At 33.9% G+C, this 25,194-nt stretch overlaps 1 protein-coding gene across 1 annotated transcript in view; it reads left to right on the top strand.

Annotated features, from left to right (window-relative positions):
• The window catches only part of LOC145680975 (liprin-alpha-1-like), a 420,696-nt gene that overhangs the window by 281,602 nt on the left and 113,900 nt on the right, over positions 1-25,194 (top strand). Inside the window, exons 5-7 of the mRNA XM_081752211.1 lie at positions 9,225-9,299; positions 18,006-18,128; positions 18,887-18,964. Coding sequence (XP_081608337.1) covers positions 9,225-9,299; positions 18,006-18,128; positions 18,887-18,964 — 276 coding nt within the window. The remainder of the gene's footprint in view (positions 1-9,224; positions 9,300-18,005; positions 18,129-18,886; positions 18,965-25,194) is intronic.

Here is a 25,194-nt window from a genome sequence, read left to right as displayed (position 1 = left end):
CTGGTAGCAGTTTCCGATACACGATGCTCCGAGCAGTCCACCAAACACACAGGAGGACCTTCTTCTGGTGCAGTGCTAGTTTCGGCTGGTTTGGAACCGGTTCATGGAATGCTAACCCATGATGACGTCGCCGTTAAGCTTCGTACAGGACCCACTTCTCATGACATGCCAACATTCTGTCTAAAAATGGCTGCTTCCTCAGACGAGACAGCAAAGAAACACAAGTGTCTACTCGCTTTGCCTTCTGACCCGGAGTCAAATCATGTGGGACCCATCGACCCAACTTGTAGTGCTTCTCAAATTGATGGAGGTGCTGCCGAATGGTTTTTCCACTCACACTGAATTGTACTCTGTTCCTCACATGTCTGGCCACTGTTCGCCTCAGTTGCTGCCTGGAGGTCTTCATTTTGTACATGTGTTGGCCTTCCTGCATGTGATGCATCTTCGAGTGTTTCGTCACCGTCCTTAAACTTGTTAAACCACCGCTGCACTATCCGCGCAGTCACGACACTCTCACAAAAGGCCTGGTATATCTTCCGCCCCACTGCATCGGCGTTTGACTCCAGTTTGAACTCGTAAGATATAAACTTGGTGCGTTAAACAAGATCAGTTGCGAATTGCATAGATACACCTCCATTTGACAAACGTTTGTTTCTTCTCGCTGAAGAACAACTCAAAACAAATAGTCAGGATGAAGAAATAAGGTAATCGAACCCACAGCTCACAGCTATAATGTAAGCGTATATTGTTAGTAGTACCTCATGGATTTAAGTTTTTCTTTCCTTTTAATCCTAGATTTTCATTACCTTTTACCACATACGAATTACTACTCGATTTTTTTCTTTTTTCTTTTCTTTTCAGCGTCATCCTGCCGGTATTAGTAAAAGGTGTTGTACAGACTTGTGACACAAGTTGCATGTTTGTAAAGAATCGTAGGCGTTCAAATTGATGACAGCTTCTTAACCACACGCAATGTTTGATGGTATCATTGGTTTATGTTAGTGGACAGAGATGTCGATTTCGTATTATAAAACCATTTTTGTACAGATGTGGGTACATTTCCCGCAACATATTAAGTGCATCGCGACGTAAGAAAAAAAAAAATGCAGAACACCGGGATTTTTTTGAAAAGTGGAAACATATTTCTAATATGAATCTTCGCTCTATTTTCCGGCTGTTTCCCTTAGCAATTGATCCCTTTAAACTGAACCTCTTTATTTGAGTGCCTAAGGCATATACAGAAGGATGTTCCACTGAAACCTGTTCATGGAACTTAAATCAACTATGTATAAAGCAATTCATGTAATGTTTTACAATAAATTGTATCAGGACTGGTTAATACTCTCCGATCTTTGTATCCGCATCCAAATAATTCCATTTCACACATGAACAAAAAAGATAAGCTTAATGTGTTCTTTCATTATAGTTAAATATTGTTGCTGGAGTTCAAAGACCGATATGAAACCCTCAATAGAAACTTTCATTGAACACTCCCAATATGGGTTAGAAACAAACTTCATTTCACAGAAGTATAGGAATCAAATTAATTAGACTGGATTGATCTTCCTAATTGTAATGGTTCAAGTCTTAACTACTATACAGTCCCAGATAATAAAGCCAATGTAAGGTGCTTTTTTGTACGTTATTTTCAACGATGGCTGTCAGTTTGATCTCCAACTATGTTGATTTCCCACCAAATCCCGAACCCCGGAGTTAATATTTTGTACCAGCCAAGTTACCTCCTTTTCCAGAATTCTAAACTTCCTTATTACTATGTAGTATTTATTATAGGTATTCTTTTGAAACACTTTGTACAGGAGTATTACTTGAGGGATGATGTCTGCATTTCTGTTTTATTTGCTTAATCAAAATTTTATATATAAAATTTAACTCTTTGCAGCTGCATTATAAAAATAAATTTTATAATTACGGATTTTGAATACTTTGGATAGTTTGAAATGATAGAGATCATTTGCACACACAATTCGAATCCGAAACAGAATTCACATTCATAATTAACTGTACAACAAAAAACAATACAGAGATTAAGCTTGATCACTCAATTTTCTTAATACAGGGGAAAAAATGTCCGACCAAGTTAATTGCACATTGTGGAATAGATGCGTTTTGAATACATAATAGTTATTTTGCACAGTGAGAATCGGACACGGGATATACATGTATTTTTTTATGCAGCACACTAATGGTGCAGGGACATAATGCTCAGTGGTCATGTTACTACAGATTGTCACAATTTCAGTCGCTTGTCACTACCCAAACCAAAGCTCCTCATATAATACGGAACCCTACATTTGGATAATTAGCTGCATGAACTCAAGGACCGATCAATAGAGACTACCATTCTGGACACATCGAGAGAACGTTGTTAAAATTAATATACCTAACAGTGGCATCGAGTTATGAGCAGCACTGAAGAGATATCAGTATTTTGTGTTTTAAAAAAGTAAATAAAGATATTGATACGTTGGCGTTCACAACTTGATAAAATAGGCATTATCATGCCCTTACACAATATACAATACATTCAACTTAATGGGATCATCGGATAATAGGGTCAGACGTAGTAAAATGGCCATTACTTCCCCATATTTTTTGACTATTTTTCTGTCTTTATTGAATTACGAGGAAACGAATCACTAAGAAGTACATAATTCCCGACAGAGTTCCGTGTATAAAGCCAAATAGGTACCACTAACTAAGGCAATAACAAAAGAAGTAACTCGTTCGTTGATTGATGTTATATATAATCCTTAACACAGATCCTAATAAATCCGTACATTATTTAATTATTCAAAAACATTATTTCAGTGACTATGTTAATTCTAAACCCAATGTTATGAATGTTGCGAACTAGGACTTGGTTAAGTATATGGCCGAAGAGAGCGTGGCGTGAAGCAGGGCCGTTGGAACGCATGGACCCAGTCGATGGTTACTTGTCTGGGAGAACCGCGAGCTAAAATTACGTGTATTACGTGTAAAATTTAATCGTACATACTCATCACACTGGTTTACTCAGGAGCATCTAATACCGTTAAGCGGCACTGATGTGAAGACGATCGAAAATGCGAAAGACTGCTTGAGTGGATCGAAAAGTGCAGAGATGTAAAGTGTGATTTGAGTTTAGCAGTGCTATGCCTTAGAGTGCTAGCTGCTCTTTATTATTATTATTATTATTATTATTATTATTATTATTATTATTATTATTATTATTATTATTATCTTATAATAGGACCAGCCGCTTAATGAAACTAAAATCTATCGTTTTATAAAATGGAATGTACTGTATGTGGATTGGGCACACACATCGAAGTACCAGAGGTCGGAACAAGTGAAAGAGGTACCATATTGGTTTGCTTTGTTCATACGATAAATATCGAATTAAACATGTGTAATCAACAGTCGTGGTACACAGGTGATAGAGGTTAGGTTGTGTTCCGGTTTACAAAATTTCAAAAACGACGGTTTGTTGGTGTGCCCCTAGCCGTGTTTCTGTGAACAAATTAACCAATTATTTTAAAACCATGTTGTCTATTTCAAGATGCTGTCCCTTAATTTTATTTCTATTGCATCTATTAATAGTACCTTATATCCATCATGATTCTGCAAATAATTGGGTTTTCAAACTAAATTTTGTGGTCTTCAAGTGTATTGTGCTAATGCTGACTATATACAAGGTGTCTTAAAAGTCCCCTGACATAGAGCAAGTGTTATTATTAGAATTACAACAAAATGTAAGAGGAAAAGCCGTTTTTAAATATGTTTTCAATCTGAAGTGAAGGAATTTTTCAAGTCAGACGAGGCGTTTGGACTGTGCACTCTTTATGCGCCCAATGTTAAATGAAAATGCAACGTTGTCGTTTATCTGAACCCACAATGAAAGTGAATGAAGTTAGTGTCTTCTATGCTCACGTGTCGATAGCCAACTCCCATTTCAAACAGTAACTTCATTCACTTACTCTCTTCGTCCGAAGTTCTGTTAGATTTCCAAACTATGCGCAAGTATCGGAAGAACGTCTGTCCGTCTGTCGACAGGCATCAGAACAAAAACGATGAGAGATACCAAAAAATTGTTTTCTGGAATCGATCATCGTCGCAAGAGTGCGTTGCATTTCATTCGTTAATCCTCTATTCAAACCGGAAGTGGTAGAAATTAACCATTTTTCGTAGAAAGAAATAATGTTAAACATGAATGGAATATCAGAAGTATATTTCTTTAATTTTATTGTACTTATTAAATTGTGCACAATAGCTCCGTGATAGAGCGCACCTTCGTCTGGCGTGTGGGAACCTGGTTCGATCCCCGACCAAGTAAGTTTGTGGTGAACAACATCGTGTCTGTGGGTTTTCTCGTGGGGCCCCCGTTCCCTCCCGCATTCTCATTCCACCAGTTCTTCCATAATCATTCACTTGCCTTAATCACCACCACAATCGTGGGACGTTATAATAAAAGATTTCCTTTCACTTCATTTTCACTTTGAAATGTAACTTCCGTTAATATAACAAATATTTTAGTACGAGTGTACCTGTAGTATCTCCTACTAAAATATTTGTTCGGAAAGAAGAAAATATACACAATTTATGGAATGATAAAGCAAATATTTCGTTTATTAATTTTGACTTCTACTGTGTTTGTCGTTGTATATTAAAAGTGAAAAAATAATTTAAATCATAAAGATGTATATTTTATTATATTGTGCGTCACAGAAACATCGTTCTCTATTGATCGGGTCGTTCCCCGTCTAACTCTGCATAGCTGACATTCGTTGGAGTGTGCTGCGATCATCAGAGCGTGCCCACGATCTTTCTCAGAAATGAAAATGTCTTTGTTTTTGGTTGTCTCGGCTTATTGGATTCCATGCCTTGCCTTCCTTGCCTTTCCGTCTTTCTTTCATTTCTGACTATGCATGTGTGCCTGAATGAATATTATTTCACACTTGTATATGCGACAAAAGATCAGATGTTAACAATTACCGACAGCATCGGCTTCTAGATTCCAAGTATCGCTTTTCTTCACACGATCGAGATATCCATACGAATACATTAACAAACAACAGAACGCGTGAACTTATGTTTCGAGCTTCCCTTTATTATAAATTCTGAAAATAATCATGGGAGTAAAGAGTGCAAAATTTTGCAAATGTATATACACCCTTTTGCTATCTGTTATTTGACGGGACACTCAAATATAGTAATCAAGAGCAAAGATTTGTATATATATATATATATATATATATATATATATATATATATATATATATATATATATATATATATATATAAAGAGGAAAAAATACTGCTATGAATATTCTAGCGATATCTAAAACATCAATTAATAGAATGTTGTAAAATATGAATAAAGTGGTGAACAATGTGGAACGAAAATGAGTGATAAGACAAAAGGAAGAACTAAGAACAAAAATTTAATGTGCCCACTGTGGAAGTTAGAGGAAAGATATAAGTTTAAACTACATATGTATTTATGTCAGAAATGTATTAGGTATTTAGGTCGTTTAGAAAGTATTAAACCTTATTCGCACGAAATAGTGTTTGTCCCAAATCTCAGGGTATATGAGTCATAGCGGGTCAGATCGGACATAATTTGACAGCTGACAGTTGAAGCTAAGGATGTGCAAGAATGGTTGGAATTTTTGTAATCAGACGTAAGATATTGCGTCGTGAAGATGAGTAAACTTTCCGCAAAGCTACGGTACATTTTTATTTCGATAAAGGCGCAAATACTACGCAGGCCTGTGAAGAAATCTGTGCTGTTTAGAGAAAGATATCAGTGTTATCAAAAACAATAGCCAAAAGATGGTTCAGTCACTTTCTTTCTGGAAATTCTGATATTCAAGATGCTCTTTACCAGTACCGTGCTGTGAGGAGGACGAGCGTGCCGACGGCAGTAAGGAGGCGCAAAATTCGGAAGGAAAAAAGAAGGAAACTAAAAAAAGAGGAAAAATTACTTGTAGTATTTGAGTTCAACAGCAGATAATGTTAAGTTAGGAAACTGCATATGCACATGTATACAATGGAAGGGAAAAGGTAATAAAGTGTTCAAAATCAAGGAAAAGCAGGGTTTATTTTTCACAATTTTTTTACGCTTCGCGCCAACGATGGTGATGTTTCGCGGCTGGTCTGTCGACCTCACTCATATGTACGGGGAGCCGTCGTATACTCTCGCCCTGGGCGCTGATTTTCCACGGCATGACACTGCTCTTGGCAGTGGGCACTCGACCAGTCACAGCAAAAGTGGATAAGTCGAGCAAGGTTGGCAGATAAGCAGTCATAACATCGCCAATGACCTGAGCATCCATCAGTAACTAGTGGCAAACTATTTCGAGAAAGCTATATATAAAGTAGCTCGACATTTGGGTGCCACATGATTACCACAAAAATCAAAAAACCATTTGGGTACAAAAAAGACGTTGTCGAGGCCAGGGGAAGCCTCACACTCAGTAGCAAAGTCCACAGTGACGTCCAAGAAGGTTGTGCTGTGCGTTTGGTGGAATTAGGTCATCGTGTGTGACGAGCTGCTGCCACCGGGTAGAAAGATATCTGCATTATCGACAATTAACGCGAGTGCACCTAGCAGTTCAAAAGAAGCACCCGGAACTAGTTAAGGGAAAAAGTGTCGTATATCACGCTGACAACACCAAAACACACACATCTTGAACGACCGCCAGAAATTGAGAGAACGTGGCTGGGAGGTTTTAATGCATCTACCGTATAACCCCATCTAATACGTCAGACTGTCATTGTTTCGGTCTGTACAGGACTCCCTGAATGGTGTTACATCAGTTTAATTGAAAAGAAACCTGTGAAAATCACTGTAACATTTTTTTTATTAAATTTAATTTTTATTTATTACCAGAACCGCAGAAGTATCGCGTCGGGGTTATGAAGTTGCCGGAAAAATGACAGATCATCGAACAAAATTGTTTAAATGTGGTTTCATAATGTTATTTTCAAATCACAATAACTATATTCTCTATTTTGATCTCCAAAGGTTCCAAATCGGAAATCTGAACGGGGAAACAGAAACCAACTAAAGGAGGTGGATGATGTAATGCTCGTGAATGTAGGAAGAATGGGACAGAAAGAGTGGGAGGAACGGACACCCCATAGAAACAACTTGACTCATCAGAGATGCGAATTGGAGCCGCAATGGCTCAGTAGCAGAGCGCTCACCTTTGACGCATAAGGTTCAGTTTCGATCCCAGCTCCCACCAAGTGGGATTTGTCGTGGACAAACACTGTGTGCATAATTTTTCTCAAGGTTCTTCCGTTTCCTCCGGCTTTCGTTATTCCACCATAATCATCCATCTCATCATCACTATCAGCCCCCGCCTCGGTGCATAACGTGGAACGTTAAACTTACAAGAGAGTACAGTAAAACCTGTCTTCAATGGACCCTTTATTAAACGGACCACGGTCCCATGAATTTACTTGCGAAAATCGTGTTAAATTTCCTTCATTTAACGGAAACTGTGTTACGCGGACAACGGAAATGAAAATAGTTTCTTAACGAAAACTTTCTAGTTTTGGAGTGCATCATTTAGAACGTTTTTAGACATCCTATGAGAAGGTAGATATATCTTTAGCAAAACAGTGATGTGCAAACCGAAGCAGACACGACAAATATACATGCTTTAATTGAGAATTATACGGAAAGTCTGGAAGGAGAGAGGAGGTAGAGGAAGAAGAGAAATAAAACACTGAGTTGGAAGAAAAGTGCGGGCTAAAGACTTACGAAGATTCTATCAAAAGTATAAAGGAACTCAATATTTGCCTTACGTTGAAATGACACTGATATGCTTACAGTTAGTATAGTTTCACAGGCTGATATGCTTGTCTGTGGAAAGTTGAGCAGACAAGCAGTGATGTATACAGAACACCCTCCTTGACTATCGGAAAAATTAAGTTAACGTTAAGTTAATTCAATATTTTTTTTCTGTTCATTGTAAGTTTTGCGTGTATTAATTCGAAGTTGAAATAAATACTGTAAATTGACTAAGGTACGTACAACATCGTATTATCTCAGTATGTCCATTATATGCATGCACTTTTTTTTTTTTTGCATAGGCTTATCTTTATTAACCGGTTCCTTCTCGATTCCGCTACAGACAGGTTTTACTGTATTAAAATTGTGTGTATTATTCATACTGATTCTGTTATAGCCTCGCTGCTGAACGGGACGTTGAACTTATTCATATTGATTATTTACTTATCTTTGTTTATTTAATTTAGATTGCGCATAAAAATAAATAGAATACGAGTACTAAATATACTCGTCACTTAATGAACGCGAATTCTAGAGAAATATATCAAAATTTTCTAATATTGTGCAGATATATATAATATTGATTTTAAATGTTTTTGGGAGAGAGTAACAATGCAGTCACACTCATGCAAGAGAGAACTTTGACGGTGAAGCCATTGAATTCGCAAATGGCTTTCGCCGTTGCATTGTATGCTTGCAATATTTGGAGGCACCGCTTGATTGAGCATATGTATATTCCTGATACTGATAATTGAAACCGATTCAGTTCCAGGGTTGACTGGTCTGATTCCATGCTATGAAGTGAGAATTATAATGATTGCGTTCAATTCATATGCAGGTTTATTGCTTAGAGTTAAGTTAAATGATCCCTCATCCCTTCAGCCGCAGGAAGTAATTTTCGGTATTTTTAACAAGTTAATAGCGATTCAGTGCATGATAATGAATTCATTATCCATTCATGCTACGTTGATTTTTAAATTATGTTGCTTAAACTTTATAACGATAATGAAACCTGGATACATAACTGAAATCATTGGTGTTTCAAAAAGTAATTACAGATTGAATATCAGTTAAGAACGTCGATGGAAATTGAAAGAAGTTACTGGAAATAGAACTGTTCCCTCTTCCGTCTTTCCTTCCTCTAAACGTGCAGAATTGTACTAAAATATTGTGCGTTTTGACTTCATAGATCATATATAAAACAGTATTTTCACTATTGTGTATAATAGATTTTTATGTTAAAACAATTCTGGCAAGGCGGAGTCATGATAGTTCAGTAATAAGCAGTCACCTGTGAGCGAAGGAAACTATAAAAGTAGTTTTTCTCCAATGGTTATTATTATCTATTCTGTTTACAAAATCATTGTAGCTGGTTTTCTTCTTTCAATTGTATATTCTAAATATATGTTTATTTAATTTCCAGGTGCGAGAACGGTTACGGGTAGCATTAGAACGAGTAGCAACCCTAGAAGAAGAATTAGCGTCCACCAAAGAAGAAGTAAGTCTAGTTTCTGTTTTAACTTCAGTGATACTACGTGAGCATGTGTTTTCTAATTTCACTTAATTAAATGACTGAAATATTAGCAGAGACTGACTTTGTAAATACAAGTGCAATTAATTATTTAAAATGAAAGTAATAATGAAATGTCCTGCAAGATGTGTTGTGATGAATACGTTTTTGGCTTCACTACAATTAACTACAATACCATAATTTAAAAATTAAAGATTACTTCAAAATTTTACATGTATAAACATATTTTAAGGATTGTAATATTTGCATTTGTCTTACTGTTAATGTAATGATAATTATATGAAATATTTCACTTTGCACAGCGGAAACAACTACATTTTCTGTTTGCAAGTCGTATGTGTACTTTATACTATTCTGTGAACAAGTTTCAAAACGGGATAACTATGTACAGTAGAGAGTCGCGTATCCTCAACATCAGCTATCTGTACACTCAAGAAACCAATATGTATGCATAAATAGCTCGGTATTGTAATTTAAGCACGTATATTCTGAGAGTTTTCTCATTTTCTCGTGTCTTTTGTTCTTGCACATACACAAATAAAATATGTATAGTAGTGTATAATAATTTCTTTATATAAAGCACAATATGTTGTCGGAGAAAAATAAACCTGTACTCTACCTTCTTTGCTAAACGTGTTTAATTATCCGCACAATCATCGGTCTCAATTAATGCGGATAAACAACGCTGTACTGTATATTATTAATACTTCCTGAAATTTTCATTAAGATAAGCATGTAATAATCGAAATAGTTCATGGAATTACATTTTCGTACTTGATTCTGTATTTCATTTCCTTACTTTCGAACTTTTAACAGCTCCATCGATGAAAACTGTTGATAGAATTTTAAAAAAGGAAAAAATGATAAAATATTACCAAAAGTAGTTTCATTTATTATGTGCATATCAAATTGTTGAAAAAAAACGTACAATATGTTATAAATATTCTCTCCCGTTGTATTATAGATAATTGCTTAACGTTTATGCTATCCAACTGATATTTTGAGTGATGGTCTTTCGGAATAGCATCATGAAAGAAAACTATACGCAATTGTTCCACTATTTTAGAGCCAAATGTAATTTAATTCATGTGACTATCAGGTTAGTTATTTTTTTTTGCAAGTTTGAGCTCGTCAAAAGGTGTTACAGAACTCAGTATTATAGTATACATAAGATGCTCACCCTGTGGATATCTAGAAAAATAAATCTAAAAAAAGGAGAATAAACAAACAAATAAATAAAAACCGAGGGATATTGTCTCAAAGGGGAAACCTTGTGAAAGTCTCCTCCCTACCATATATCCCATACAGTGTGTAAGGGATGAAAAAATTAGAGTAAAAATTATGTAGCATAGGAATTATGTATGTTAACACACATCTGATTGCTGCCCACAATCAAACATAATAAAGTACACTTTCTGCACAGTAATTTTATAGTTTTAATTTCATCAAAAGCAAGTAATTTAGTTTGATAAAATATAATTCAATTTAAGTATAATAAAAATACCTGAAATGATCTACAATAGTAAGAAATGGAAGAGAATGTAATATTAAAATTTTTGTGACATTGCTTAACCAATGGAATGTTTCGTGTCAGAGGATAAAAACATTTGAGTTTTATCTTGAGAATCATCTCATATTTGATGAATATAATATTTCGTCAGTTAAAATTCTTCGTATACTATTTCTATCATTTCTCGTACTATGATCATACATTGTGTCGTGGTTTTAGAAGAAAATTTTAAGTTCTTCTTCTTCTTTCACAGTTCAGTTACTTTAATAAGAATTTTCACCAGAGGATTTTGCGTTTTATTTCAAGGAACTAGTCCAAAAAGTCTGTATTATTTTCTTTCTTTCTTTCTTTCTTTTTTGATATACAATATTGCTTTTCTTTATAAATGAAAAGGGATACATGCTAGATTATAACTTTAGAAAAGTAATTGCTATTGTTACTGTTGTATTACCCATTTGAAATTGTTGGTATTATCTAGTACATGTACAATATGGTTGGACCAAACTAATCTTAGAACAGGACGTTGCAATCAAAATTCGAGGCATTACTTACTACTTATTATGCATCTAACATATTTGTGCAGACAGCGAAGCTGCGAACTAATATCCTTGTTTACAAATGTCGTTAATAATTTGGTAGTGTTCCCAAAGGTAACCACTTTTACGTTATATTCCTTGCATCTGCGTGAGTTTTTCAACAAAACTAAAATGATAGGTCGAACCTCATCAGATTTGTGTAAGGACTTTTTTTTTCAATGTTGGAATTTATTTCTTTGCTTCGTAAAATTCAAGGAACTTCTCAAGGATATTGTTCAAAACTGTCGTATGAATATATCTTTTTCTTGAGGCTTCCGTATGTGGCGTTCTTTTGTCCTGATTGTTCTGTATTTTCACACTTCTTACTAACTTTAATAACAGATCTCACATATCTGTCATTGTGCAGTTCTTTTCGTTCTCATATTAATAGCATTACAGGTTCTCGTGTTTTCTTCACTAATATTTTTCCTGTTTAAGTTGCCCTTTGCTGTTCAAATTGCAACATTTACTTCAACAATAGGATACAGTAGCAATACAAATCAAGAAATGGTCTACTAACTTCTGCTTTGATATTCTGGCAACCCTGTGAAGTATTGCAGCAAGCCACATAACTCCCTAAATATTCCTTTGCCTTAGAAACTCCACGTAAATACGAGAGCAGCGACTTTTCAAAAGAAATGCAATAATCATTCAGATATGTAGTACTGGTTATCTCAAGTATTAAATATCATACATACATACAAGCACAAAGTGTATTGTGACTTTTTATCATGAATAAATAGTAGATCTATTCTTCTACACACGCTAAACGGGAAATATAATCAATTGATCTTCTTCCATTTTCTCCTTTTCTGCCCTAATGACGATCCATTCATCATCAAAAGAATTAAGCTTATTAATGATATTGTTTGTATCACCTAGGTACAATCTTGTGTATTTGTCAATCTTGTACAATACGTATATTGGAAAGTTGTGTGGTAATAAGCACAAAATATAACAGCATTTTCTCATGCTCACAATACTCTTCATTAATGTGTTATGTATTTTTTGTGCATATATTCCTTAAAAATGATTCTCAAGTTCAATTCGCACAGATTGGAGAATAAGTCTGACTCCCTAATATCGTCGCTGATGACATAACTTGAAGCAATCACTCACATAAGTACACTTTCTTGATCATCAATGCTCATGGTGGACAATGAGATCGTGGCCCTTTGAACATGTTTCAGCATTATAAATATGTAAAATTGTTGTACGAAGATATTTACGTTAATTCTTAGTCTTAAAAGGTCCTGCGTACGATTTCACTATACAGGGTGTCCGAGAAGTCCTTCCCTGATTACAGAAATTGATAACCCAGGCTAGAAATAAGATAGAAATATGAAACTAGTGTTGAATTGTTTACAAACTATAAAAGTTTTGGTCACATCAGTACACTTCCACATGAGCACCCTTGGTAGCACGTAGCACATCTAGGCGATATTCAATTTCCAGCCACACATTAGCCAACATCACTGGAGGGATCGATGCAACGGCTGTGGTTATTCGTACTACAAACCTAAAACAAAAAAAAAATTGAGACTTGGTAAAACAGAACAAACCTAACACAGACAAAAACTTTTATAGTTTGTAAACAATTCAACATCAGTTTCATATTTCTATCTTATTTCTAGCCTGAGTTATCAATTTCTGTAATCAGGGAAGGACTTCTCGGACACCCTGTATTATTTATTTATTTAATTATTTTCGGTGAAAACTAAAGATAGTAAAGATGTCAAAGTAGGCAAAGTCAGTCTACAAAACTGTATTAAACGAATTAATGAGTTTCCAGCTCTTTACTTACAGGTTAAAAACTAAGTTTGCAATTTATAACGACGTAATTATGTGACATCGATATTTTTGCACTATATGTATGAAAGATCTTGAAAAGAAATATTAGTTCAGTTAATAATGTTTTGCGGATAGTAAATGCCAAATTAAAATCATCTCAGGTTGTAGGTTATTGACTAATTTACAACTAAGGTAGCGTACAGTTCAGTAAAAACCTTTAAACAAAATACATGATTATTTACAATCATCTCTAAATAGGTACAGTGTCATACTAACCCCTGAAGGCATTTTCATTATTCATAATAGTGAACAAGGTCCTCTTTTCGTATTATATAAATAAAGACGAAAAATTAAACTGTTATTTACTATATTATATTCATTGAAGTTTACGGTCATCATTATTATTATTATTATTATTATTATTATTATTATTATTATTATTATTATTATTATTATTATTGTTGTTGTGAAGAACTCAGTGCTGGTATTAACTTTTGAGTGACCTCTCTTCTTGGCACTTTAGGAAGTTAGAACAGTGGCGTACGCAAGGGGGTTGGGATTTAACTCTCCTTAAGCAGGATATGGAAAAATGAGTATTTACTGTATTAAGATATATTTAATCACGATCTTGCTTATCTAGAAAGGATATGAGATTTAATGTTTGACTCCCTCTTTCATAAAATTCTGCGTTCGTTACTAAATAAGTGTTGTACCAGAGTTTTAATTTATATCTGCGAGTGAATATCTGTGTAATCAAGAATCACTGTCGCAGTTTTAATTTCTTATTTATCCGTTTACTTCACTTCTTCATTTTCAGTTCCACATCTACTTTTTAGAACGGCAAGTGAAAAAATTGTACTGCTCTTTTGCTTTAATGACTCTTGAGTGCCAACCTAGGTAAACGGGGGTAGAACCTTTGTTTCGAATGAACACTTAAACAATATTTTACTATAAAACAGGGTTGGCAAAAAATATGTTTTTTATTGAAAAAAAAACAGTTTTTTTTTGGTTTAAACCTTTTTTTTTAAGTTTAAACCAGGTTTTATTGGTTTAAATAAGTTGCTCTACGTATTTATATCACATATGGACAGAAATAAGTATGTTCCACCTTGGTGGTATTATTATTAAACAATCGGGTTATGCTGGAAGGGGTCACATAAGCTTAAAGCGGAATCCAAACCGTTTCTCGACTTACATCCGAGAAAAATTGTCCTCCATTTGAACTCGAAAACGGGACTAATTGGCCACAAGTGCGACATGTCTGCCGACTCACTCAAGAAGGACTCCTGATAAAATTACCTTGTACTGATCTTTACATACTTGTTAATACGATTGTCAAGAGTCATTTCAGGAGGACAAAAAGATAAACAGTTGCACAAGTGAAATCATTATACAGAATTACATATGGACAATTTCAAAATACTGTAGAGTACAGAAGAACTAATTTAGTCCAAGTTTGTTCACTACGACTTTTATTAGTCCAAGTTAAAGAAATACAACGACTTAATTTGCATATCAGTAAGAAAAGTGAATATAGATACGAATTGTTTGAGTCCACTTTGACTCTGACCCATATACAGTATACATAAATAGATAGCAAAGATACTTCTGACTTCAATAAATGCCTCTCGTGGGGTTTGTATGCTTCCTCGGAAATTACAGCATTTCGATGTATTTTATCAATAGTAAACATTATTAAAACTAAACAATATTTAGAATTTTTCTTTGATTGTAATTACATAACAATAACAACACTATTAAAAATCACAAAAGAAATATTCATAAACTTATATTAAAAAAAAAAAAGTTGCTTTCGTAGTATAATCTCTTTGAGTAATGAATGGGGAATTTAGGTTTGAATATAATACGAATAATATACGGAAATGAAACGTGATAACCCACAAATGTGTGTTCATCAAGATTTTACGAATACTTACACTTCTACGCACAGTTTCCCTTTTTTTTGGTTTAAACCAGTTGGTTTTTGTTTTAAAACAGCCGGTTTAAACCATAGTTTAAACCACCATGGTTTAAACCAGCCAATCCTGCTATAAAACATAAGCGTCTTCGGCTCTTTAAAGCCTTCCTTTACGACCTTTGTATCAAAATATCAGTATGAGATTTTAAAGGGATTTTATTATCTTAATAATATTCTTGTAGGTTTACCTGTTTCTGAAAGCTTCCCAGAAAATCGTTTAGCAATAGGTCTCTATTAATTCAAACCTAACTTATATTACATGCTTATATTGGCCGTTAATTTCTTAAAATTTAATCACTATATCAAATGGTGAGCAAGCAGTTTGACTTAAAATGTGAGGATTAGAAAATGAAATGAAGCCTTTAAGTTTTACGTCCCACGATTATGCCGGCTCACGAAAGGAGACGGTGATGATGAGAAATGAATGTAATGATAGAATGAGGAAAGTGACAGGAAACGGGAGAATCCCGGGAAAAGTCACGCACAGGGTGTTTGTCCACTACAAAGCTCACTTGGAGCGAGCTGGAATCGAACTAAGGACCTCATGTACCAGAGGTGAACGCTCTACCACTGAGCCACCGCGATGTGATGACTATACTTAATCCAACTTCTTACAGATTTTTCTGTACCAGCAATGCTCTGGAACCCAATTTATAGAAACAGAAAACACGTTTGAAAGTGTTGAAACTTATAAATTTTTCTGTGGTCAGTTCTAGTTAGGTTCATGACATTGAATTCGCATTCATACTCAGCTGTAAATATAGGGCAGATGAAGTTGAGAAATTTGTCTTTTAATGTGAAGCGATAAACGTTTTCTGCAGAAGATAAAGGATCGAATATTGAAATAAGCGCAATCAGTGAGAATGTGAGATGATAACTAAAATGTTGAGACAATTAACAAAATCATGGGTCTGTTTTGTCGTAAGTTAAATTCTATTATAAGAGTGATCCATTAAATTATGTAGTTCACATAGCCAGTAAGTGGAAAATACATTGAAATACCTCCTATTTGGGATGTGTCGTTCATAGCCATAAAATAGGATGGTTAAAGGCAATAGGAGGAGGTGTTAACTTATTACAGTTCCATTCCCACTGTAATAATGACACCTACAAGGAGAGTAGAGAATTTTAGAATAAAGGAATCGAGGGTGTCGAATTATGTTAACAAGTTTTACATAAACTTTTTACCGTTTTACAGTTTGATATTTTGTTTAGGTGATATTGAAATAGCACCTACTTATGTAATAAAATATATTAATAAGTAAATAGGTTGGTTGTGGCCCATCTCTTATAGCTATATTATTAGCTTACGCGTTAAGAAATTACACACATCATTAGTAAATATATGATCTAATATTTCGCATTGCTACAGAAAATTGACGTTTGTTATAAGATGTGGTGTTACTTCGCATTTATTTTGCATACAGTTTAATTGTGTTGGTTAGTTGTTTTGTAATTATCGTAATTTGAAAAAAGAAACATTCACTAACTTATATTCAAAACTTGTTTGATGGCTGTTGTTCACACTTCTTTGAAGATCCTGAGCGAAAGAGCTCTCTAACTCTCAATAGATGACCAAACGTTCGCTTCTGTAAGTGAGCTCTAGAGATAATGTAATTTCTTCAATGGAATCTCCGGTTACGAGATTTCCTGATTAGATCTGCCATAAGAGCGATACAGAGCTTCACACTTTCTGGAAAGAGATCAGTTCCGATTTTTCTACCTCTTTTAAAGTCTATTCTCTTCAGTGCTTTGAGCAGCAAACTGAATTAATATAAGGCAACTTACAGATGGAGTTGAAAGCTTGGTATCTGAAAGTTCCTCCTCATTTATTTATTTACAATGTTCTTTTACAAAACCATTTATTTAATTGTGACTATGTTGGATATTTTATAAAAATCAAACTTGAAAGTGCTTCAAGATGAACGTTTCTCGTGCTTTCAATATCATGTACAATATATACTCACGTAGTTTTCGTATGTTTTCGTCTGTCTGTATTTTTGACAGTATGGGGAGACCAAGACATAGTATAAATTACAAGTTTTACTTATACTTATTTATTCTTTACCGTAACTTCATCAGCTTGTTTTTCATCGGCTTTTGAAACTTGACACTTTCCATCAATTTCAGAAGCTTCGTTATTTCTGAAAATTAAAAATGCTTGTTTGACTTCTGTATTTTGCAACATTTATTTCATTTTCTTTACTCTTGTGTTCTTCATTTTCTGATAAATCTTTGGTATTACAGAATTTTGATCATCAGTTATGCACTAAAATATTCGTCACACTAATTAGATAGCATTTAGTGTTCATTTGATTGATGTTCATGTTATTAAAACCAAGGAACCTTTTGCTATTAAGTCTTACTCAGTGTACTGCAGATACATTTTTATTATTTTATTCTCAATGTTTGTGTTAGCTTCAATTTACAATTAATTGTCTATATAGTTAATAAGCAGTCATCGTTGCAGTAAAGTGTATCGCTAAGTGAAGCTAAAAGTAATGAAGTTCTATTTCTATTGTCTTTGTGACCAATATGGTAATACTTAGTAATATTGTCATTCTATAGTCGTGTTCTTTTAGGTAGTAATTTACAGAATCTTCCTTACTTTCAGTTTGAGTTCCTGGCAGCCCTACTGCAGAAAGACATAGTAGCGTAGGTGGATTTTCTTCATTTGATAGATATAGTCCTTCTAAATAGATTATGGTTTAACTTCAGTTTATCTCTGTGTCCTTTTCTTTCTATCTATTTCTAATAATGCAGTTCATTAACGTATATTACAAATAATATGTTTTTAACATAAGTCAATGTGATTCTAGTTGCAACAGTACAAAATGGGGCGAATACCAGATGACGTAGGGAAACCAAAGGAAAACGGTCAACAAGAGGGCGTAGAGGGTCAGGACCAACAACATGGGGATCAACATCCGCAATTGCCGAAGGTAAATATTCATTGTAAAATAATCTCCGATGTTTCATGTGGTTTTCACTTCAGTTTCATCTACTTTTTTCATAAAGAAATTTATCTTCCTTTGGAACAAAGATTGGATTAGACATCTTACATAAGCATCTTTCTCATTTAATGGTGATGTCACACCTTTTTTTTAATAATATTATTTTGTATACAGAAACATATTTGTTTGTCATTGATTCTGATTTTTTTTCTTGTTACGTAGAAATTTAATATTTATCATATGCATGCCCAATTTCATTGGTGTGAAACGATTGCACATCATTCATTTTATTATTATTATTTGTTCAACATGTGACTTCTGTGTGCCTGTGAATGAACTGAATGATTTCCATGTCGTATGTGTGATTGTGATTCGTGAATTCATGCATGTTTGTTTTGATAGGTATTAAAATTTATTATTATTTTTCGTGTGTGTACTCATTTCTTATGTGCAAAAACACAATATTGCACCAACAAGCTAAAGTACTTTAGAACTTCTTGTGAGTGTGTGTGAGTGTGTACATATATATATATATATATATTTTAATGTATCTGTCTTTTTTTTTTTAATTCCAACGTTCGTCAAAGTATATTTGCACATGTAATTATAAAAGGTGTAAACATGTACAAAAAAAAAAAAAAACATATTGCCTCATGTTTAAAAAAAAAAAGAAAAAAGAAAAATGAGAAAGATCACACGCCATATTGTTAGGATAGAATTATGATACCCTTCGTTTTTCACAACAGAGGCTCTCTAACGGGGCTATAGAACCAGACTCAGAAGTATCCAGGGTATTGGAGCTGCAGAACACGATAGAAAAACAGGTGAGACGTAGTCCAGTGCATAATAAGATTTTTTTTAAAAAAGTCCTGGTAATAATCATCAGTGATTTGATAGCTTTTTGCAGTGTTGCCAGCGCAGGGAAAGTTTGCCCTATAATTTCACTAACATGAGAAGATTATTCTCTAATTCTTTCCATATAACGCATTGGCACTTACATAGGCGTCTCAATTTGTACTATTGTTCATCAGTTACTTAGCTAAAATACTTCATATTCTTCTGAAAGTACTTTCATGCCTAACTAAATCGATAAATTTAACCAATTCATTAAGTTTTATTTTACAAAATTTACAGTTAGTTGTACATCAAAACAACAATTGTTGGCAACACTGCACAGTACACTTCTTCCATTGTATGCAGTTAATTAAATATAAAAAGGTTTTAAATGTAAATACGTTCTTTCTGTTTTAACGGTGTATAACATGAAGTGAGTAGTTCTACATTATGCAGATTAGTAGATGTTTATTTGCACCTTGTACACTATTTAAGACAATACACACTCTCTACGAGAAATTTATTTAAAAATATTTTTTTGTTAATTATTTAATTTCGTATACTACCTTGTATGAATGACAGTAATTGTTAATGTCATGTAGCTAAAGACCCTTTGTTCTCGGTGCAAATAATGTCGATACATTTTAAGTTCACTTATATGTAATGTAAGCTTGAATCCCAGATTTCTTCCTTTTAATGCATGCTGTGAGTTAACTGTAGAAATTCCTTGCACTTTGCATGTATTAAAAGTTTTAGATCATTATCTATGAATATTTTAAGTTACTTCTGACTATATCAGATACTAGTTTTTAAATTATAAAATTTTTTTATCTTAAATAATTTTAAATATTATATCATGAAAATCACGTCTTTTAACGCAAAACGATGTCATATAAAACAATATGTTCTGAATGCTTTTATTATCATAAAAATGATCATGTTTCGTTTTAACTGAGCAGTTTAAGAAATATGCGTTGTCCTTATATATCAATAATGTGTACATTACCAGCGAGGAGGTGGGTCAGAAGAGAATCCTTCTGTGCAGTGTAACGTGTATGAAATATTCCTGGGTAACATGAATGTAGTTTGTAATATGAATGCGAATTATGGTTAAGGGAAACTGTCGTTAAGCTGTAAAATGCTACATGCATTCTAGCACTTGCCTTATTGGGACACAAGCTTTTATATTCTTATATCAGTATCAGAAATGGAAAGTTATACTTGAGTGGACTGTAAAGCAAACATGATTGCCGTGATAACACGGTGCTTTAACACGAACACGAACGTACTTGTGTTTATTTCGGATGAAAATTTGGTTGTGGAATTCAGCAATTGAAAATGAATGAGGAATGTAGAACCATTGGACGGGGGGAGGGGGATCAAAAGTAGAGATTCTTGAGTTATACAAACTTTCAGTGTGCATATAATTGACATCGATAAATGGACATCATCATAATATATACCTATATCTATCTATCTATCTATCTATCTATCTATCTATCTATCTATCTATCTATCTATATATATATATATATATATATATATATATATATATATATCTATATATATATATATATATATATATATATATATATATATATATAGATAGATAGATAGATAGATAGATAGATATAGATCTATATAATAGACAATAAACATATTTTAAATTGCTTTTATACTTCAAGACTTCGTAACATTCTACATTGTGATCTATATCATATTATTTATTTATTTCATTAATAATAATTGTACGTTTTATTATTGTTTACGTTATCGTTATATCATGTATCTCAAGGATATAAGTATCGGTATCTGTAATAACACGACACGGAAAATTACATTAGTTATAAATGTAGATTCTACTTGTATTCTTTTAATAAGGATATGACTCATTTACGCTTGTATTGCAGCAGTAATTCTTTAAAATATAATAGTTTGTACAGAGCAATGTAGTTTCGAAATGAAGCACTGATAATACAGTATATCAGTTAATATATCGTATCGAAATCACTTTAATATCAATAGATATTAATTATATTTTAATCACACAAAAATAATTTTACTTCTGGTTTAGCAACAGAGAGAATCGAAATTATTTTCTGTACTCATCGCTATGTACAAAGAGGACTTAGTTCAAGGTTCCTACAAACTGAGAACTCAGAGAAATAGAAATGTTCAGGAAATCCCAGGAAACTGATTGTAAGTCCAGATGAAAATTTAAAGTTTCGACGAACACTTTTGTTTTGATTAATGGAGAACACTTCAAAATGACAGAAATATCTGTAACGTAACTTCAAAATGCGTTGCACATAATTACGGTATAAGTTATTGACGGTGCAATGAATCGGTAGACTGCAATATGTGTAACGTACTGTGTCACTCTCTGATTCTTCGAGGAAAGTTTACTGAGATCACAAAATTTCCTGTAAAGTTCTGCGGCTTTCGATGGTAGGAAAATGCCAGTTGCCTTCAGAGGGCATTGGAAATTGGGCTATGTAATTAAATTTATACAAAAAAGCTGCCAAACACGAGCTCTATAGAAACCCTGAAGGCAGCAAGCGTTTATAAGCTGGAAACTGGTTTTCTGCAAGATCGTAGCTATTGAATGCCAGCCCGCCCTGGGTAGACTTCAAACTGCAAGGCCAAGGCAATTCGTCTTCAATGGTGTAGGGAGACTTTACGAGATTTCGTGATTCGATATGTGAAACCGAACTGTTGAAATGTAGAGATAAAGTGGACGGAGGCCAAGGAACAAAAGTAACTGGAAATTTTACTTGACTGGCGCTGGATTCTAACTTCTACAATTACCAGAGTTAACAGATAATTCCTTTAAAGTGCAAAGCAGTTGCAGGTATATCTTTGTTAGATCCTCAGGTAATTCAACATTCACTCCATGTAGGTCAAAAGAGGTTCTCTTTTCTTTTCTAAGACGAACTTCATACGTCCGACATCATAGTTGATGTATTTGCAAAAACTCTGAAGAATCTCTCTTTCTGCAACCTAAACACAACTTCAAGACGTCTTTCAGAGCTCTAACGAATTAGGACGTGACCTTATTTATAACAATAGTCTTACTGGCACTGAAGGATAGATATGTTTATGAAAGATAGTAAAAACTAGGATGTCTGTCTCGCACGCCAAATGCAGCGGTCAATGGGTTTTTCGTCAAAGAATCATCCTTAATTGCAAATATGCATAAGAAGGGTGTTCTAGCACAAACGTATATTCATAATCAGATACTAGAAGCAGGAAGTATTGAACACGTGCAGATTACCAGAGGATACCAGACTTCATGAGAATTTCATGTAGTCATGGAATTTTTATAAAGAGACAGAGAAAAATTAGGGGATTTTTCTAATCAGAGCCCGTTGGAACCCTGTAGTTGTCCTTTCGCTCAATCCAACATAATATTGCAGGTGATTATTAGTAGTAGTTGCAGCATTGTCGATCACACTTATAAATAAACAATCATTAGTTAATAATAAAAAAAGAATAATTAGCTAAACTTATTTCTTACTACAGTTGAAGACACTAGCTAAGTCGTATAAACGTCGAGGAAAGTATAATTAAGAGTGACAAAGATGAGGAAAAGAGAGACAGCAATACATGAATAAAATATGAAAAATGGAGAAGAAAATTACGAGCGGAAATAAATATTTCCTTGACACAATCAACAGAATCTAAATTGAAGTACGAAAGTAGTGTAACACATATTGTTGTATAGAAATATAACGAGAGTAGTCATTAGACACACACACAAGAAAAAAAAATTCCTTAAGGACCGAAAAATAATTAGCTTTTGCATGCTAATGATCATTTCAAACTAAAAGGTAATACAGCTTTTATTAGAAAGAAACAAAGTCTCTCTTATTTGATACTGTATGTAGTCTTTTAGTCACGAATCACTGCTATAATGCTGCAATTCTTTCGCATATTACTTATGCTTTAATGATTTGTTACATGTTGTACTGCTATAGTAATGAAGGATTCCTTAATCTAGATAATTTCGCTAGGACAGATATAGTAATTTCTCAGTATGAAATGTTTAAATTGAGACTTAATTCCAGTACTACGTAATTTATTTACATCATTCAAAATACGAAAATTCCTTCGGAACAGAATGGAGAATATTCTTTGCTTCTTAGAAACAATTTGCTTCTTAGAAAAGAACATATTAGAATACTTTTGCAATGGTTTTCATGTGTATGTGATTTCAGTCTCTGGTGTTTAATCGCCGTTAATACAATCATGGAAAAGTCAGCATATTTTATATACAGTCCATATGTAATTCTATCTTCTTTCATCACAGATTATACATTCATACGTTTGGCAGTTACAACTTTACAGATTTTTTGTTCAAAATTTTCCATGCTTCAAGCGTTCGATTAAGAATTTTTTCATCTATATTTATTAGAACAACTGCCCGAAGTTTAGCCAATTTTTCTTAAAGAATAAAGTAATTGTTATAATAGTGTATCTTATACCTAGTATCTGATCTGTAAATGTAATTTCATTATTATTTTCAGTGTCAAATATCCTATTTGCCTGATATATATTAGATAAGTTAAGTGTAATTGTTTTTAAAGTGTCTTTTTTATAAATAACGCAATCTATATTTTGCCGTAATGAAACAGATTCAGAATTATCGTTAATCGAAATGTTTCTATTTTAAAAAAAGCACGTGACCTTTAATGTTGGCGAATGTTCTGATCTAAAATAATCGTCGTTAATAAGTCCATTTTATGAGTTACAACTTCTCAAAATTCTGAGTCAAAATTTCTCATGTTTCGAGCGCCCAAATCAGATTTATTTTTCATCCATGTTTATAAGAACTATCTCCTGAAACTCGAACATTTTGGTTTTAAGACTTCTCATAGTATGTCGAAGATACATGGTGTATATAAATATATAATTTGTTACTTTCATTATTCAAGGTCATACTTACATGACTTGTGTTAGATAAGGCTAATTGTTCATCTGTTTATTTGTACAGCTAGCTACAAAAAAAAAAAAAAAAAAAAAAACGTATATATACACAAACAGCATATGCAATATATTAGGTTGGTGCGAGTAAAATATCTACCCAATCATTTCCAAAGAAAGAAAAAAACTGAAACTATAATACGTGCTTAATTAAGACAGTCTCCGTCTGGAAGCACACACTTTTGACAACGATTGAATTCCGTGTTGAAATAAATCTGGAATTTTCCATGCGAAGAAGTCCTCAATCACACGTTGCACCGTCCAATCGTCAGGGAGGATTTTCCTCCCAAGAAGTGATCGAGATGCCGGAAGAAGGGGTATTCAGTGGGAGAGATATCGGAAAAATATGATAGGTGAGAAATTATTTCATATTGCAACCGTCCTTTGCCCGATACGTGGTCGAGCATGAGAACATCATGTCTGTTAACCGATACTTGCGGACAGGTTTGCGGTGCATTTCATGGAGGTCAGCATTGATGATTTCACTTGCCTGAGAAAAACATAATGGATCACTCCCACTATACCAGCAACTGGTTATTCCTTACACTCAGAGGCGGCACAGTTCCAGACGACCATTCTTGTTGGCTGATGTCAATTCATGTGAACCCATGAGTCCAAACGATTTTACCTTACTCGTGGCACGGATCTGCTGAACGACAGTGGATTGGTGTATGCTTAACTCGTGTACAATGGCACAAACGCTTTTCTCAGGATCTGCTTTCACAGTGAAATAGTGTCCCCGAAGCGAAATTTCACAAACTAACGGTGAATGGGGTGTTCATTTTCTTATTCTTGAGTCCCATTTTGAATTTGTAAAGAAAAAAATCTTCGCGATTGTTTTCTGTCCATTGTGCGCTTTCATACGACATTGTTCAATAACACACTATTTTTTGACTGTCTGGGTATCCCATTCTGTTTTCTGGATGTGTACAGAGTTTGTAACTTAAATGTGTGATCTTAGCATGTCTGTGTTGTATTGCTCAGGTGAATTTTCTACCAGACGTTAGAACGAACATTTCATTTGCACTAACCTAATAGTATTTACTTTTATCGTAGATTGTACAAACGTTTGCTCTAACGAGAGATACTCAATGAGTATAAATTCGAAATTGCCAAAAGAAAAATCAAGTGTTCTTACTATTCGAGGATGAATATCGTACTTTTATTCTGATCTAATCGCCAATAGTACATCCGTTCATTTTGTAGTTGCAGCTCATCAGGATCTTCATTTAAAATT

Source organism: Thermobia domestica, chromosome 3, assembly GCF_964235325.1.
Source record: "Thermobia domestica chromosome 3, izTheDome1.hap1.1, whole genome shotgun sequence".
In the NCBI taxonomy this organism is placed as follows: Eukaryota; Metazoa; Arthropoda; class Insecta; order Zygentoma; family Lepismatidae; genus Thermobia; species Thermobia domestica.
Note: the sequence above shows the minus strand (reverse complement) of the source record. Positions and strands in the feature narration are given on the sequence as shown.